This window comes from Periplaneta americana, chromosome 2, assembly GCF_040183065.1.
Source record: "Periplaneta americana isolate PAMFEO1 chromosome 2, P.americana_PAMFEO1_priV1, whole genome shotgun sequence".
NCBI classification, from domain to species: domain Eukaryota; kingdom Metazoa; phylum Arthropoda; class Insecta; order Blattodea; family Blattidae; genus Periplaneta; species Periplaneta americana.
In genome coordinates, this window is record NC_091118.1 from 74,360,088 (window position 1) to 74,379,818 (window position 19,731).

The 19,731-nt window shown below is 34.2% G+C and overlaps 1 protein-coding gene across 3 annotated transcripts in view; it reads right to left on the reverse strand.

Moving 5' to 3' along the window:
- LOC138694336 (trichohyalin-like) overlaps window positions 1-19,731 on the reverse strand; it is a 236,062-nt gene that overhangs the window by 154,964 nt on the left and 61,367 nt on the right. For all 3 annotated transcript variants that reach the window (XM_069817954.1, XM_069817955.1, XM_069817953.1), the window contains 2 exons: window positions 19,127-19,234; window positions 8,169-8,228 (listed from right to left, as the gene is read on the reverse strand). In XM_069817954.1, the coding sequence (XP_069674055.1) occupies window positions 8,169-8,228; window positions 19,127-19,234 (168 nt within the window). The remainder of the gene's footprint in view (window positions 1-8,168; window positions 8,229-19,126; window positions 19,235-19,731) is intronic.

Here is a 19,731-nt window from a genome sequence, read left to right on the forward strand (position 1 = left end):
TCAGCATGGATCTTAAGGTAATTATCATTTATTTTTATATCAACTTCATGTAATAAAATGTATAAAATTAATTTAATTGTAAAACATTGATGAGAGCTTACTTAACACACGGCATAAATAATGTGTGTTCATACCTTATATTATGTTTCTGTTAAAGTTCGCCACTGCACATGAAAGGGGTGAAATACATTCCCCTACCACACAAACTCCCCTCTGTGTGGCGGGTAGTATCTCAAGATCTGCCCACCACTGTCCTAAGATAATAGGGATTAGAAGTCCATGAAGAAGTGCATTGTATCTCGGAAGATGATTCAACAAGACGAGCAGATATTGTTGCCATTAATAGAAAAAACAACACAGGAATAATATTAGACCTATCAGGTTTGAAAGAGATGCACAAAAGCCAAAACTTATCGATGATTAAAAGAAAATTATCTATGAATCTTGAATTCCTTATTTTAACAAGCAGTATAACATCATGGCTAATCATTGGACAAATGATCCTCATTGCGAGATCTATTGATTCCCAGATTTGTTGCAGAGGTCCTGAGTCACCCTGTACATGTTCATCTTCAGACAAAGATGTGCATGATGGTAATATAGACCTAACTGAAATCCGGCAGATTAATTAACTCCATTCCAGTTGAGTTTACATATATTTTTATATTAGTATTATTTTATATTGCTATAATATTATTTTATATTACATTTATTTTTATGGTAGAATAACAAAGTTATAATTGTTCTAATGTTTATCCTCTATTTAAGAAAGCATACATAATCTAAATGACAGGGGAAATGTTTTTCTAAACATTATAAATCTATAATAAATTAATGGCGAAGTGCATCAACATCGGTTAAAAACGCAGTAATCATAGATTACGAAACGACAGTTAAACAGTAACAGTGGTTAAAATGTAATTTGTGTACACCATTCATAATCACTGATTACTTAAACATGGCTAGCTGACACCTCATTTAACCAGAGTAAAGTCTATGATGGTACACTGTTTCTACAAAATGACTAAAGGAAAGTATCCATACCGCTGCAAAGATAATAGTCAATATCTAAAAACGACTGCGCTCACTCCGTTCTACATCGAAATGAACGTGTCCTACATTTTCGCTTTGCATTTGTTTGCCTTTGGGCGTTGTTATATTTGCGAGTTGCATTTCTTTCCTGTTAGGTTAAAATCGTACAAAATAGAAAATTGAATGCAAAAATGATTATATCCCAATGTGTGGTTGAAGTATTGATAGACTTAATTATTAGATTTAAATATATTATATAAAAAGATGGAATATCTATAAAGGAAAAGGATGCAGAAGATTAATAGGAATGTGTATACGATCCAGGACCCCATTTACATGAGGGAACTGTTCATTATCCTAAGATCCATCCATAACCTCTCTTTGTTCAGCCAGTGACATAGAGAAAGAGATATTCGAGTATTCCCTCTTAAAATACAGAAAATAACAGTTACATAGAATCGTAATATAAGCAGCCGAACCATAGGAGAAATATGACTTTTTGTGTTATTCCAAGTGATCCATTTCTAGATTTTGATAAATGAAATCCCTCCTGAAATTTTCTGTCATCTAATTCCTCGTAAGAATTCTTTCTTTCCACTAAAGAAACTTCACGCTCATGCTCTATCCAAGTAATTCAAGTACTGTACAATAATAATCGTATTCTAAATAAACATCTGTGGCTCTAGCCGCCATTTACTTTACTTCCTCCACTAATCACTGGTTATCTCTTTTAACCGCTCGAATATGGCCAGTTAGAGATTACTGTGGTTAACCTAAGTTGTAACCGAGGTCGATCCAGTTTAAAAATGCTTAACCAGGGGTTAGGTGACAATTTTAACTGGTGGTTACACTAACTGACTTGATGCATGTGGGCATAAAATAAATAAATAGCTCCCCTTCATGGACCCATCACCCTGCTTTGTCACCACCTTCATCATGATCAATGAAAACATTACGACTTTCTGCACTTCATCTACATGAATTTAAATCGACAATGTTTGTAATTTTTTCTTCAACTTTTCTACCACTTTGTTAAAAAAAATTGATTCATCTGTAACTTATATGTTTTTTTGTTTGCTCTCTCTGTGGCAGTCAGCGATTGCAGAGAGTTGTTATTGTACGAGTATGTTTACAATACACTGTGTCCCGGAGAATCACTACCACAAAGAAATATAAAAATCTCGTCACTCAGTGAATTTAGAAATATGTTTCTAATCTTGTTTTATGTAGAAACTCTCCAAGTTCGGTAATAATGAAAATTATGACTAATATGCATGCACGGGGTATTACAACACAGAGTTAAAATGGCGGAATTCATGGTACAGCAGAAAGTGAAATGTTATTGGTTAGCCGAATTGAAGTTCCCAATTGCAGTGCAAAGATGATTTAGGCAGGAATATGATGCAAATGCTCCAGAGCGTCATACCATTGTGAAATGGTATAATCAGCTGTTGGAAACAGGCTCTGTGTTAAGGAAGAAAGGAAGCAGCAAAAAAAGCAGGTCCACAGCTAAAGTTGAAGATGTTAGGCAAGCATTTCAGTGCAGCCCAAGGAAATCAATTCCACGGGCCAGATCAGAGCTGGGTATTCGGAAGTCGACTGTTCACAACATTGTCCATAAAAAATTGTGACTTACAGCATACAAAATCCAACTTGTGCAAAAGCTGCAGCTTGTGCTTCCATCACATCTGTAATGCTGCAGAACACATGGAGGTAGATAGAATACCATCTTGATATTGCCACCAGAAGCGCACATGTGGAGATCTATTGAAACTTGTGAGTTTTTCTAACATAAAATCTAAGTCTGGTTATTCTGACACTATTAGTTTAGGAGATATTCAGGTTTCTTTGTGGTAGTGATTCTACAGGACACACTGTATATACAGAGTGGAAGTGAAATAACCTCTGTAGCTTTTCAGAGCAAATAGCTCATGTTGTATGTAACAAAAAAAAGTGTAAATGGAAAGTTCATAATTTTCTCAGAAAAAATGTTTATCCCAAATGTTTAACACCATCTTATTCGGAACTATTGTGAGTAGGATCGTAATTTTTGTCCATATCGATAGAAAATGTAGTAAAGAATCGTTTATTCCTCTCGAGTATTTCCATAGCATAGAGAGTTTTCGTGTAAATTTAATTAATAGAAACCACCAATTTTAAGCCATTGAATGATGTGAACAGATTGCAACACTGCCAGTGAAGGAGATGTTCACCAAGGGCAGTTTTGTCAAAGTCACTCGCAACTACAAGAGGGTTGTAACTCATGTGGCAATTATAGCAGCTGTCTCCTATAAAAATAATCTACTACGAACTACAACCTTGGAATACTTACAAATGTTACAACATTCTTACATTAGGGTTAAATTTATGATACTATACGTAAAATCCAGAACTCTGTATACAGTATGTTCTTATTGAAATAAATTCAGAAAGGGATTTACTCCAAAACTGTAATATTAAACATGGTTATTGAAAAATATTTGATTAGTTATATAATATATTATTTTCCCTATCACATAATGAATAATACATTCTAAACTATTTCTATTTCTAATATTTTGAAGTGTGAAAAACAAGTTTATAAACAATCGATTTTTTAAATCACTGAAACTGAATTATCACACAATATTGTACAAGAAAATATCTACTTCGTAAGTATTGTACAATAAGTAATTGTACATAAAAAATCTTTCGGTATTCACAAATTATCAAGGTTGTATTTTTGCTTCCACCAGAAATATATTACAACATTACAATAATGATACACCTTTAAAAAAGTAAACTCAATCAATAGCAAAACAAAAACAAAAAAATACAACCTATGCTTTTAGTATGTTTACTATGACAAGAGACTAGCAAATAATAAGAAACAGTATATTCCTCGTCCAACCATTCATTCCAGTCCACAATTAAAAGACTAATGATTATGCTACCTTTGCATGGTCAAAATACCGCGGCCTTAACTTCGAGCAATCGAACTCTCAGCCACTGTAGAAAAGATCATGGCTATGGCAAATGCCAGAGCCTTCTTCAGTTACAAGCCGGAGGCATATGTTGGCAACACTATAATTAACTGTCAATCGGAGGCCTACGATACAATACACGTGTTTGTGCTAATGACGATTTTCAATGTAAATTAATGTTACAATATAAGTGTGTGTCGATGAAATTATGTTCGTGGTCATACTAAACGTTCATTGTTGATGTATTATAAACTAAGTGTGTGATGGCGATAAAAACAAGACAATAAATGAAAATAAAATGGTTACAGTCTTTGGCAATTTTTACAGTTAATGATGACAAAATAATTGACTATTCTTCTAAATATTAAATATTGTATAAACAACATTTTTATAGTTTTACTTGTGGTTTGTGGTGTATCAAAATTCTAGCCAAATTGTTGGGTCTTGCCTGCTATATCAATAAAATTACGCCATTGATTTTCAAGTTCATTATAAACAGCTGTTTTGTAAACTAAATTAAGCTGTTTTGTGATCCCATAAAATAAGTTGCAGTTTTGAAGATTCGGAATGCCTGCTATACATCAGAACTATCTATAATTTGTAGATGCATACACTCACTTCATTGGTTTTCAAAATTTGTTTATTAATATTATTCCTTTTGTAATAAATTAGTTATAAACATGTTTCTTTTCACTTCCTATTTATAGGATTAAAGTTCACTGAGTTTACACTAATTGCCACATACTAGATAATGATGTGTTTTGTTATGTATTATATTGAAGGTATGTTTCTTCATTTTTTCATAGATCTTTTATACTTGGCCTAACTGTATTTACATCCTCATACATTATTATAATATGTCAGTTTCCTCTGTTTACATTTTTATTTTATTTGCATAATTTACATTCTTAGTTTGTTTTCTGTAGTTATATTTATTTAAAATTATATTTTAAAAAGATTATAACAAATAATTTAGGATAACATTATTGTTATAGAGCAATTCCACGTGTAACTGACTGACATTTACAGTACACTTTGACAGCAAAATGTTTGCCTAAATTGTATAATGGGTTGAAATTAGACTGTGTCACCGCAGGATTTTATAGAGGGAAGTGTATGCTTAAGATACATATAAAAATAAATGTCTTTAATAGGAAAAGTATACTATTTATTTACGTCCAAAGTGTGTGTAACAGACTGACATAAATGTCAACTCTCTCTTCGGGTGAACATGGTTCTCCACAGATTTCTCTGAATTGTCATTGCTGATACAATTTTGCAAAATATAGTTCGGAAAGGAAATTGTAATCTTCAGTTTTAGTTGAAAACGACCTTCAAACCACGATTAGTAATGGAGTTATGGCCGAAAAAGTGATGTGTAACAGACTGACCTCATTCTGTAACTGACTGACATCTCTGAATTATAAAATGAAGTTGCACTTACAGAACCGTAAATAGTACAAAATAAGTAGTAAATTAACATAACGATTAATTTAAATGAATAATATGTTTTCTTTCTTTCTTTCTTTCTTTCTTCCTCTCTTTCTTTCTTTCTTTCTTTCTTTCTTTCCCTGAGTTTAACCTCTCCCTTGTAGGTTCATTTACACGACCCACACCACACGGGCCTTACAGGGCCGCGACCTGTCGGGAGAGGAATTAAACTGTGGATCACATACATACTTTTTTGACCACACAAGGACATGGAGGGCCTCCCCGGACGAGGGATCAGCTCCGATACAACACAAACATTGAAGACATTACACAGCATTCGCTCACACATATGGCCGGACTTTCAAGAGGTACAATCCCAGCATTTGCCTGGAAATAACTGAGGAAACCATGAAAAACCTCAGTTAGGATTGCCGGCCCCTGGGATCGAACCCCGGACCTCCCGAATGCAAGGCCAGCCCTCTACCACTCCACTAGCCTGCTCGGTTAATATGTTTCCAGAATACAAAAATTAGTTTGCTTAACCATGCATCTTAAATGACACATATTAATGCACATACAAGAATTACATAGGCCTACTTAATAACATATATAGTTCTTTCTCTGTGATTAAATACTGTATATACAAGCCATATGTATTGGTGTTTAATTTTAGGACTATAAGAGTGTCACAGCAACCTTGACAGCGCTTATCACTCTATATGGCATCAACTCCCCAGCGTAAGACCGTATGTTACGTTATTCAAGCGCGTTCCTAATCATCTGGCACTGACCTCCTTATCGATTACGATAAGGTGACGCAGATCACAGTTTATATTTCCCATGCCTATGGCTGTTATATATTATGTTCATAATAATAGATTAGAATGTTGAGTTCTACTTTTAGATTGAATTTGAACCATTGGAATTAAACACGTAGAAGCACTCCACGGCACTCGTTGACTTACTTATTTAGTCTAACAGGTATGTACGGCAGGAACACTGTCAATATGTCACTTGTTAGTGAACAAACTTTAGTTTCTTTTCACACACGGAACCTGTGGACCTTTCGCACTGATTGTTCACAAGACGTTGTACATATTCTACAACATAGGGATCTAATACTTTCACGTAATGAACTCCATGAGATGCCGGAATAGGTGCAAGATGTTCAAATCGTTTTTCGAGATACTTTTTTCCTTCGTCTATCTCAATCTGTGCTACCTCCTTAACAATAATTTGGATGTTTTTATTGCTCACAATGTTACAAAATTCTGTAGCGCTTTGTATCTTCTTCCCCGATTTCGCAGGCATCCATGCCATCCTTTTTACTTGGCCTCCAATCACATCCACGGCCTCTTTGCCATGATGTGACTGAAAGAAGTTCCATTCTATGTTAAATTCAAATATGCGAGCAAGCAATGTCACATTGCTCAATGTTTACTACTGTTTAAAATGACTCGCTGCTTTATCTGAAAATATTTTTACCACCTCAATGTTCGGAAGAATCGCCAAAATTTCCGAAAACATTTTTCATAGACAAACATTCACTGCATAGCCTATTTGTCATGTGCTACATAATCTGACACTAATGCAGACGATTTCTTCTGAACTTCCCTGTCACCTTCCTGTTTAAACCAGGCAACAGCAGTAAATATTGAACCCTGCTTATTGCTCCAATGAGCTGCCTGAATCTCATTTTGCTTTTTTCAGGTATAATTACTGCACACTTATCACCAGTTCATGTATAACTTCACCAAGGCCTTCCAAGCAACTAAGCACGCTGTGAGAATGAACAGCATAACAGCTGAGAGCGCGACATGTCAGTCACTCACAATGCCACTGAGGAAAACGAAATCACTTTAGAAGAAAATGTTCTAATACTTTTTTATTGGTCATGTAGTAATAACGCAGAATACCAAAGGAAATTTTAATCTGCCAATTATTGTGCTGTGTGGAAGAGTTTTTGTATGTTTCTTGTGACGGACTGACCGTAACTTACAGTACAAATAATTATAATGATTTTAAGTTATTTAGGATCATAGGATACTTCAACTAATTACATATTTACTTCAAGGAAATACCAAAATATAGTATACAAAAAAGACGGCTCGAAATAAAACAAATTTACGTGTCCAAATTGTGACACGAAACATAAGTATCTATACGTGTTTTTTTAAGCGTTTGGAATATGACAAGATCTGCAGTAAGTTATAGACTATATTTTACCCATCAGAATTCCCATCTTCCTAGAGTAATCTGCTTTTATCTTCAATTGAGATTTCTTTTCTTATTAACGCACATTCTTGACAAAATTTTCTATAATAACTTTTCTAAATTTCAACTGCCCAGTCAATTAGACAAACATTTGTAATAATTTTAAGAAGTAATTATTCTTCCTCCTTTTTTTTGTGTCCAAATACGAGGATCAACCCAATCTCTTCCCATTTTAATTCTGAAGATAATGCAATAATTTTGTTACAAACTGTGAAAATATGAAAATGTGAGATTTTTCTTATTAAATAGTTCAAGCACAAGACAGTACCCACAAACATACCGAATATAACTTCAAGAAAATTTACAATCAACGTCATTTTAATGCTGCTAAGTCTTTTCATTGATAAACTGAGAATAAGGGGATTGGTAAATTTTCTCTTTCTTAGAAATGTTATTTTCAAACTTTGGAAGTATAACAATTATGAATAAAAATACAGTATGGAAAAAACTAATGTGTTGAAGACTCACCTTATTTGATTCTTGTTTAATGAAGACAGCAGTGGGTGAACGTATAACCTCTGGCATTTCCTGTGAAATGAAAAATAATGTGAAGTTAGACCATAGTCAACAAATGACTTTTGCTGTTTTAAGTTCTGAAGTAAAATGACAATGGAGAACATTATAGTTATTTATGATATAAGTTCGTAAAGGTTCTCTTTTTGGTGCAAGTGTAAAGCTGTGAAATGAGGCAGAGGCCAAAAAAATAACTTCACGAATGTATACTATACAATGTTTTTTCTACGATAGCACAAATTTACATTATAATACTTCAAGATGGAGAGGTTATTCACGATGATGCAGGCATGACACAGTTCATATACTAGATCATGATTCAAACTATAGTGACGTTCTAAACACACAACCATTAAAAAATAAGTATCCAAGGAATTACAGCTTGATTTATTCCTAATCACAACTTCATGGCTGTCTAAACTAGCTATATAATCAACAAAGCAGTTAGGAAAAGTTGAATGCCACATCTTGTTGCAATAAGTACTACATAGTATGTAACTTCAGAATAATATGGACTAAAATGTAAATAGGAATGTTAAATGTGTTACTTATTTGTGTTATGTGTAATATTTACATCATGAAAGAACGAGGTATTGCATTAATTTCTTTCTGAATGAAGTTTGTACACTAAATATTGTATTTTGTTTGACAGTGCAGAAAATTAAAAGCAGTGCATAAAGTGATACTTACTTTTTTATGCACTAGTGTTTTAAAGGCTCACTTTACATACTGACAACAGTGAGTAAAATGCAACTTTATGCACTATTGTAGAAAAACATATTATTTCATTCTTTAAAGATATTCTACAAATATTAATAAGAGGAGAAAGGTACACGGTTTAATCACAACATCTCTCTAATGTAGACAATAATGAAGTTCAATTCTTATTTCTGTGAAGCATCTGAAAAATGATCTAATGTTATACCACACAGAAGTCTATACTATGTGCAGACATGACACACTTCATTATACTAGATCGTGATTCAAACTATAGTGACGTTCTGACTGCACTGTTTACTGCATTGAAAGTGTCCCACTTTTTATGTTCGAACTTAGTGACAGTGATGATAAATACAATTATTCTGCTTTGCAATTCTTTTATCATGTTAAGGTATCTAAATTTAACTAGTCTTCACAGTAGTACACCACTGATTTCTCAGATATCTCAATGACATTTCTTCTACAAGCTTGTAATCATTTCCTTCTTCTCATAGTATTCTTGAGAACATATAAGAAAAATGAATCAAGTGATGCTGTGAAGATCTCTGGCAAGAAAGAGTGGGAACATATCTATTGAAAAATTAGGGTCTGGAGTCATTAGCAGCATTCTAGGGGGAATAAGATAATTTGATGCTTTTGGTCTTATTAGAATTCCTTTCATGAAGTAATTTGATAGAAAATTGTGCACTATTTCTCTATTTCCTTGCTTCTGCCAATTCTCCAAAGAAAAGCCAACCAGACTGGAAGTATAGTGTATAGTAAAATGTTGTTGTTGTTGTTGTTGTTGACTAATGCTAAGGAACTTAGATTTCTTTCATTCTCCTGTGGGGGTCCCAATAGTATTTGGTGAGCTGCGATGGTAAATCAGCATCTATTTTCTTTATTGCTGGACATTGCAGCAAATGTTCTTTATCCATGATGGAGTTCTGATTTCTGTGGATGCTGGTAGATATTAATTCGATGTAGATGAGAGGCAAAACAATCATGTCCAGTTCTTAAGCAAAATATAGAGACAGCCTTTTTTCGTGGTAAATATAGGATATTATTACTGTCTAGCAGAATCTTCCAAGGTTTGCCTTCGCTTTTCTTCAGGAATTCCTGTTTACAAAATGACTGCACTAGTGTTCGATCCTGACTTTCGAGGCATGAAAAGAGATTGTATTATTTTGAATTTGATGTTTGTTCCTTTTTTGCCCAAGAAGTCAGCCTTCTCATTACCTACTATTTCACAGTGTGAGCACAGTCTAGTATATATATAGACACGAAGCTCAATATGTAGGGAATATGCATCCATAGATAGTTGCTAACCACTAGGGTCGCTAGTATCACCTCGTCACAGACAATGTGAAATAGTACCGGCTCAGTCTATTGTTCCTAGTACTCTCATCACCTCAAGCTTCGTGACTGTATATACTATACTAGGGGCAGAAGAAATCGGCGGGTTTGGCGAATCCCTACTTCTCTACCCCGACTCCTACACCCCTCAGAACCTGCTTGGTGTATGGTCCTGTCCCAAATAACTTTCTCCTTCATTCATTCTTTTTCACTACAGGAAAACTTAGAAAATAAAATAGTGACTTGATTTGTAGTAATTACAAATAGGGCCTATGTTCTTTACTCAATATTATCACTACAATATTTTGCAAGTTAAGCCACTGTTAATGTCTTAAATAACTTAATATAGTATAAAATAAAATGTTACAATATCTAAAAAAAATATATTACTAATTTAAATGTAAAATTCCATATTAACTATATATGTCCGTGTATTCTTTAAATAAATATACACTGGTCAAAAAAAGTTAAGCATAATTAGGCATATAACGGTTTTGATTAATTAAAATAAAATATAAAAATTATATTTGGATTTCTTGGTTCCACAGAATAAACTTAAAAGTAGAAATACACTATTTGTTAACAATGGACTCAATATGAAATGAAAAAGTTGCATTGTTTGGTAACAACGGAAAAGATAAGAGAAGTTGAGATTCGTACATCATCAAAGAAAAGGAAATGGTGCTTTCAGTACCCTGTTTAATAACGTGTTGGTCCTCCACGAACCCTAAGGCACTCTTGTATGCGACAGGGCATACTCAGTACCAACGCATCTAAGCTCTCCTGAGGCAAATTGTCCCATTCTTCCAAGGCAGCATTCCTGAGTTCTTGAATCGTTAATGGGTGATGTGGACGATTGGAAATGGCTCTCCTGAGAAAGCTCCATGCATGCTCTATGCAATTCATATCCGGTGAGCATGCTGGCCAATCCATTCTTCGGATCCCATGTTCAACCAGATACCGCTGCACACTATGAGCACGATGAGGCCGAGCATTATCGTCCTGTAGAGTGAACCCTTCTCCTACAGTCTCTGCAAAACCACTTACTATGGGTTGGAGGATGTTGTTCTCATACACGGCAGCAGTCATGTTTCCATCTATTGAAACCAGTGGTGTGCGGCGGCCAAACATGACACCTGCCCAAAACAAGATTGAACCACCAAACTGCTGGTGACGTTCCACGGTCATTGAGGGATGATTTCGTTCCCCTATTCGTCTCCGTACGCGAATAGAGTTGTTGTCAGGGTGTAGGCCCATTCTCACTTCGTCTGAGAATAAAGTTCTGGTCCATTGGTCTCGTGTTCAATTCTCATGTGCTCTAACCCATCTTGCACGAGCACTCCTGTGATGTGGACGGAGTGCTGGAGTCTTGAGTGGTCTTCGAGCATACAACCCTATGTCATGAAGTCTATTGCGCACAGTTTGGCTACTTACAACAACTCCAGTGGCTTCGCGCAGGTCATGGCGCAGAGTTGTAGCTGAGGCTATAGGGTTCCTACGTGCAAATAACCTTACATACCAGTCCTGACCTGGTGTTGTTTTGCGTGGACGGCCCTCGCGAGGTCGAACTGCTATTGACTGGGTTTCCTGGTACTTTCTCCACAGTCTGGAGACAATACTCTGATTCACATGAAGGATGTTAGCAACATCAACTTGTCTCATGTTTTGTTCCATCAAAGTGATGATTTTGATGCGGTCTGCCATTGTAAGGGTGTTCTGAGCCATTGTACTGCACTATGAAGCACTATGAAGCAAAACGACACTGATTGAACTTTGCTCGAATTACAGACTTTGTTTACTGCACTATGAAGCAAAACGACACTGATTGAACTTTGCTCGAATTTGCTGAAACTTTTGTCTTGGTTAATTGCAGAAGAAGTCATGTTCCACAACACATTGTTTTCAGACACAGCTTACTTCATATGAATAGTGTAGCAAACAGACAAAACATTCGATTCTGGGAGAGGAAATAACCTCGAATGATAGATGAAAAAGAAACATACAGGAAAAAAGTAAATGTGTGGACTGCAATTTCGAGTCTTGGAACCATCAGTCCATTTTTTCGACGACAACACTACACATGTCCATGTTGTGAAACAATTTCTTCCCCCAACTCTTGGCAACAGATCTCTCAAGACAGACAAAATTGTTCCCGCTGAAGGGAACAAATCGACAAATCACTCTCCAGAACATTATGATTGAGGCAGAATAGTCCCCTCGCAGTATGGACATTAATCCATGTGACTTTCTTCTTAGAAAGGTACACCAAAGGAAACCAAAAAATGTATTGCAACTGAGAACCCACATTATACAGTTATGCTATGATGAAGATGTATCCGAAAACTGTCACAAATGCAAAGGTGCGTTTTCAAGATGTGGTGAGGCAAATCATGATATAAGAATAAAAAAAGTTCTATCTACACTTTTTATCGAAACTGAGTTATATAGCAAATCATATAGTTGAGACTCATATTTATCTCCTATAGTAATTTTTGTGTCCATAACTAATTTAGTTTCTTACGTAAAGATCGATGAAACAGATTCCAACTTCAAAAAAACTTCCAATTTTGAATAAAAGTTCCATCTACAATATGCAGACATACCAGCCTTGTCACCATCTGCTACTGAAGCAAAGTATTTTAACAGCTTATCAGAATTGGGTTTTTTTACCACTCCATACCCTTCAATATCGAAAATGTTAATAATTTGCATTCAATATGAATATTTTCAGAATATGAATTATATTCTCAATTCGTGTATTAAATCTTTATTTTAATGCAATATGTTTGGTACACACATCTTAAATAACATTATGGTGATGAACAGCTGGTGAGATTTTCTGCTCATTATCATGGACGTCATTAGTAATGATGGAATTAATTAATCAGTACTCAAATCTTGAAACTGTAAAAATGAAGTACCAGTATTCTATGTCAGGTCATTCTTGCATTCAGGAAGTTGGCAATGTGTATTCACAGATTGAAAAAGTTATGTGCATGTGTGAATTCTGGTCACCCACTTCATATGTTTGGCTAAAATAAGAAATATTCTTATAAAGCAATTGACTTTGCATCACAATACCAGCGAACATTTCGATTCAAGAAAGTTCCATTTTCACAAGTTAGACAGTTAAAGTTCGGGACAGAACTAGATATAATGTGGGATTCAAGTTAAATTTTGACGATACTGAATTTCTTTTGACGATACTGAATTTCATGAAAACTAGAGATGATCAAACATACTGCACCTTTACTTCAATAAGGAATTACTCTTTGAAACATACGATCAGCAAAGAGAAGGCATGCAGACATAAATTTTATGTTAAAATGGATGGCTCAAAAAGACAGAAAATACTATGAAAATTGATTACTTCCTTATTAAAAAAACACTACCTAGTTTTTTCGGTTTGTAATTCTTCAATTCATATTGTAAAATTCTGTTAGCAACGGTCATAAATATCTAAGTTTAATTAACCATTCTTAAGTTTATTTATTTATTTTTTAAGTATTGTTAACAATTAAGGCTTACTATGTCATAATAGAAATACCTAGTTTTTATGTATTTTTTAAATTTCAGTTCTACATCACAGACACACTCATTGCTAAAACTCCAGTTGTGAACGAAATTCCTTCATGGAAATGGGTGAATCCAGAACATAGCATACAAATTCCAGGAAATCATTCCAAAAATGATCCTCCATACATTCTTAAGTAAGATGCCATGGAACTACTCTGCAGCACATATAAGGATCGCCTTCAAATTTATACAGATGGATCTCTAAATCCTAATAATGGGACATCAGGAGCAGGGTATTATATTCCAAAATATCAAGAAAGTACTTTCATACCATGTTCATCCTCTTCCAGTCTTGACAGTGAATTGCTAGCTATTGATACTGCTCTTCACTGTGTTACTCAAATTTCTGAAAAATTTATTTGCATACTTACTGACTCCAAGGGGGCTATATTTAATATAATGAAATACGTACCAAACCTATATGCACATAGAATTATCCCAATTCAGAAACAACTAAGTAAACTAAAAAAAAAACTCCAAAAGGAAATAACATTTCAATGGATACCTAGTAGTCATTGTGGTATACCTGGAAACGAGAAAGTCTATAACATTGCAAAACAGGCAACATATTTGCAACCAAGACCTCTGCAAGTGATATCTCTATCCAGTGGTTATGCTTCAGTAAAGTCTCATTTTATAAACCTATGCATCAACAATTGACCCTCTTCTGACAAAGGAAAAATTTTACAGACTGTAGAAAAGAAACCAAATGACCTGGAAATGTATAAAAACTTGCCCAGACATGTTCAAACATTTTTAACATTTACTGGTGGAATCAAAACAACTGCAATAGATTCTATGAGATTCCTCACTAATATTAACAGCATCAAAATGACAACAGAAGAAAAAGCACTGATTCAATATGAAAAACTTATCAGATTACCAGGAAACAATTGGCATTCATACAGTCCTCTCTGTAGATTGAAAACTCAAAAAAGTTTCATATCCATTGTTCAAGAATTAAAACAGAAAATCTATATCCCGAATTTAAAAGAAAACCTACAAATTAAACCAAACCCTTTAACTCTATTAAATATAGAATATAATCTAAATTTAACAGAAGAAATACTGATATCAGAAGTAAACACTGAAATAATGAAACAATTGTCTTTAGAGACAATTAATATTAGGTACCCTCCACAAAACTGGCTTCATTTATATACTGACAGATCCTTGATCTCCAGAGAACAAGGTGCCGGTGCAGGTGTTACGTGCTGTCTCTTCTCATTATATAGATCTCTTGGGTATGGAACAACAAGTTTTGATGGAGAAATCATTGCAATAAGTGAAAGTCTCAGGAATCTTCTATGCCGCATCAATAAATTTTAAAATGCAGTTATATTGTCAGACTCCAAAGAAGCTATTCTATCAATAGTCTCTAAACACACACCTTCATCTCAAACAGCAGAAATAACTAAAATGCTCTCTCAATTAATATCACTCAATAAAAGAATTGTATTCCAATGGATACCATCCCATTGTGGAATCCTGGGAAACGAGAATGCGGATGCTTTAGCAAAGAAGGGCAGCACTGCTACTTACAGACCTGTTACTAAATCTACGTATTACTCTGTGAAAAGATTTATTAAATCTACATACTTAAACCTCAACAAACAAAATTTGATAACACAATCTCAAGGGATAACAGTTAATTCCCGATTTACCACGAAAATCGTCTGTAGCTGCACTTAGACTGGCAACAGGCCATGATTGTTTGACCAAACACCTGCATAGAATTGGAATATATCAGTCCCCTAACTGCCCATTGTGCAACTCAATCCAAGAAATGGATTCGGAACACCTCAAAATCTGTGCTTCAGTGGCTGGCCATGATAATATCTTTGAAAAATATTGGAGTGCAAGAGGTCAAATGACTTTATTGTCAAACCCCTGGCATTAGAAAACAACAACAACACATTTTTAACAAGAGCCAGAACAGGTCACATTGTCACACAATTGTACCTACACCGATTTCACATTTCTGATAATCCTATGTGTCTGTGATGTAATAATCATGATGAAGATCTGGAACACATTCTTCTATACTGTCCATCCATAAACCACAAAAGAAGTAAATTAAAATCATCAGTACCAGTTGCAGAAGAAAACACAGCCCTGCAGTATATATATTGACTACACCTCAACTCTGGCTATTAGCAACAGGCATCTATAATGAACACTGATAAAAATACCCCTCATTTCTCGTGAAAAACAAAAACTGAATAGACTATAGTGGACTTATGTTGTCAGCAAACAGCTGGATACATTAAGAAGATTGATTGATAAATTTCAGTTCTAAAGTATTGTTAACAATAACAAAGTATGGGCTAACAACATCTGAGGAGAAATTTTAAACAGTTTACAAAAACAATGAAAAACTAAATAGAAAGCAAAGTTAGTGCATTTTTACACTGAAATCTTACTTCTAACAAATTTGTCGCTTACAGTGCTGTTACAGCTCATGCTTCAATTCATCTGATATCATAATGTCAATAGTTAGTTCTAAGTATTAATTTTAATTCACCTCTAATATATTAATAATATTTAAATCTTCTGATATCATACATAATTGATGTTACCTTCCTCTCTTGTCCTCATTTTCTCTCCTTAAGTTATAACCAGGGAAAGGATTTATATGTAAATACATATTTACTTATAAAGCTAATATAATTTATATTTTGCATTATCTTTATGTTTCACAATGTGTAGGGTTGAAAAATCCTACTTTTATTTTCCATATTTTTCCATATTTTAGAGTTTAGTACATATTTTCGTTAATTTCCATATATTTTCCATATTTCATATAAAACAGTCCATATTATATTAGGTTTAACAATAAAACAAAACAAAATTCCATTAACTTTTAAAAATACATTTCAACAATAGAGATTTAAACACATGTTCAGTAATCCCTTTAACATCAGAGTTATTTGAAAATTAGCAGTCCTATCAACAATGGGAAAGTAAGTTACAAAACTGTATTAATTTAATTTAAAATTTTTAACAGACTTCAGTTGTGCAGCTCAACAGTTAAATGCCAGTCAGAGTACACATAGGTTCAGTTTTGTAAATCATACTATAAAGACGGTAAATATGCCAAAAGTACGTCATTCAGTCAATTTAAAATCAAAACTAACAAGTTACATTTCAGAATTTAAAGAAGATGGTTTATCAACTGACAATAAAATATTATTTTGTAATTTGTGTCAGTGTGCAGTATCATCTACACAAAAGTTCCTGGTGCAACAACACATTACAACTAGTAAACATCAGGCCAACAAACAACTAAATTCCAAGCAGAGACAATTGTTTTTAACACAACCAACAACATCGAATGTAAGATCTGAGTTTAACATCGACCTGTGCCGTTCTCTCATCTCTGCTGATATTCCTCTCTACAAACTAAAGAATAAGGTCTTCAGGGAATTCCTTGAAAAATATACTCAACATACAATCCCGGATGAGTCAACACTTAGGAAGACGTATGCTCCATCCATCTACGATGAGACAATACAGAAGATAAGAGATGAAATTAAAGATAGTTCAATTTGGGTTTCCATTGATGAGACTCCCGACAAAGAAGGTAGACTTGTTGGTAATGTAGTTATCGGTTTGTTAAGTGAACAATATTCTGAACGAATTCTTTTACATTGTGATGTTCTAGAAAAGTGCAATAACAAAACTATAGTTAAACTGTTCAACGAAGCTATGGGTATCCTGTGGCCAAAGGGTATTATGTACGATAATGTGTTATTCTTTATTAGCGATGCTGCCCCTTATATGGTCAAAGCTGGACAAGCATTATCTGTTATATATCCTAAATTGACTCATTTTACTTGTGTGGCGCATGCATTTCATCGTGTGGCAGAAGTGGTCAGAGACAATTTCCCTAAAGTAGATTTGTTGATTTCATCAGTGAAAAAAGTATTTCTCAAAGCTCCCAGTAGAGTTAACGTGTTGAAAGAAATGTACCCTGAAATTCCATTGCCACCAAAGCCAATTTTAACTAGATGGGGTACATGGCTAGAAGCAGTTGAATATTATGCCGAACATATAGACTCTATTAACAATGTTCTCCTTGCATTGGACTCTGAAGATGCAGTCTCAATTGATACTGCGAAAACAGTTACCTGTGACATAAGTGTGAAGAATGACTTAGCTCACATTCAGCATACATTTTCATGCATCATAAAAACGCTCAAAAGTCTCCAAAATAGGCACCTTTCACTATCTGAAAGTTTTGAAATTATAAATAGTACTGTGGAACAACTGAATCGTGGTAGAGGTAAAGTTGCAGATGCAGTAAGAGCTAAGGTGGACACTGTACTTTCAAAAAACCCTGGATATGAAGAACTACAAAAGGTTGTTGCTGTGATGAGTGGTGAATCAACAGTGAAGATTAACTTGGACTTATCCCCAGCAGACATTGTGAAATTGAATTATGTACCAGTTACTTCTTGTGACGTCGAACGCTCTTTTAGTCAGTATAAATCTATCCTCAGAGACAATAGAAGAAGATTCACTTTTCAGCACTTGAAAGAAATGTTTGTAACCTATTGTTATGGTAACAGACAATAAAAATTGTGTTTTGTTGAAACTACATTGGAAGATAAGGTACGTCCATTATATTTTTTGTTTAGTTTGATTAAAATGTACCAATATTTAACGTACATAGTCATTTTTTTATAATTTTAAGTCCATATTTAATTCCATATTTTGGTAAAAATCCATATTTAATTCCATATTTTGGTAAAAATCCATATTTAATTCCATATTTTGGTAAAAATAACTACATATATATTTACATATTTCATATATTTTTAGTCCATATAAATCCGTTCCCTGGTTATAACCATCATAGGTCCTGACAGCTCCTCACTTGAAAAATATTTTTCAGCACGAAAAAGTTCTACCTCAAAAATGATCATATCAGTAATGCAGATAAAGTAGATCTTGATTATGAAAATCCTATCACAGACTGTCCTTCCTTAATGAAAGCCATGACAAAATTTCAAAAGAATTGAATTAAAAATAGCAAGTATTTTTTAATTCAAACATCAAGCCTCTTTCCTGAGAAATTACAGAAAATGCAGATAGAACCTTTTGTTCTAACATCATGAAATGGCAAGCATACTGAACATATTGTTACCCACAAGGGACAATTTTCCACACTTCAGTCATTCATTTCATGCACATTATATACTAATATTTTCGTGAATATATGTTACATACAAAATAAGTGGTATCACATTTCGTACATCATTCTGTATTTAACTACATACCTCACTGGTGTTACTTGGAACTTCTTCCTTCAAATTTACAGACTGCACGGAACTTTGTTCTGACAAGGGGTCTTCTTCTGGGCCTGAAGTCATTTCTGTTTCTGATGGCTTTGGAAAGAAGAAAAATTACTGTAATTATGTATACTAAGTTTAGAATCAAATTACATCTTTGACAGAAAAAAATATATAGATCTATATATATACTGTATATAGTGTGCAAAAAGTCAGTATACACATTACAAAGTATACACCTATAAAGTATACTTTCATTAAATTGCATTACATTACCTACATTAAATTCAAGCTGACGTACCATGTTCATGCTGGTGAGGTTGGCACTATTGCTATCCATTATTGACGCTCTGAGAATCGCAATGCATGGCAGCAGATTATTAGTTGAAGTTAGTTGAAGAAATGGCTGACACAAGTGAATACACAATTGAGAAACATTTGGTGGCCGCTGTGTGGGTCCATGAGCATCAAGTTAATGGCAAATCAATGAAAAATGTCATGAAGATTTTGTTGCACAGCAGCATCAACAAGGAAGACTTTATTGCTGTGGGAAAAGAAAGTTTTCACAACAGGCAGTGTTCACGATGTGCCGA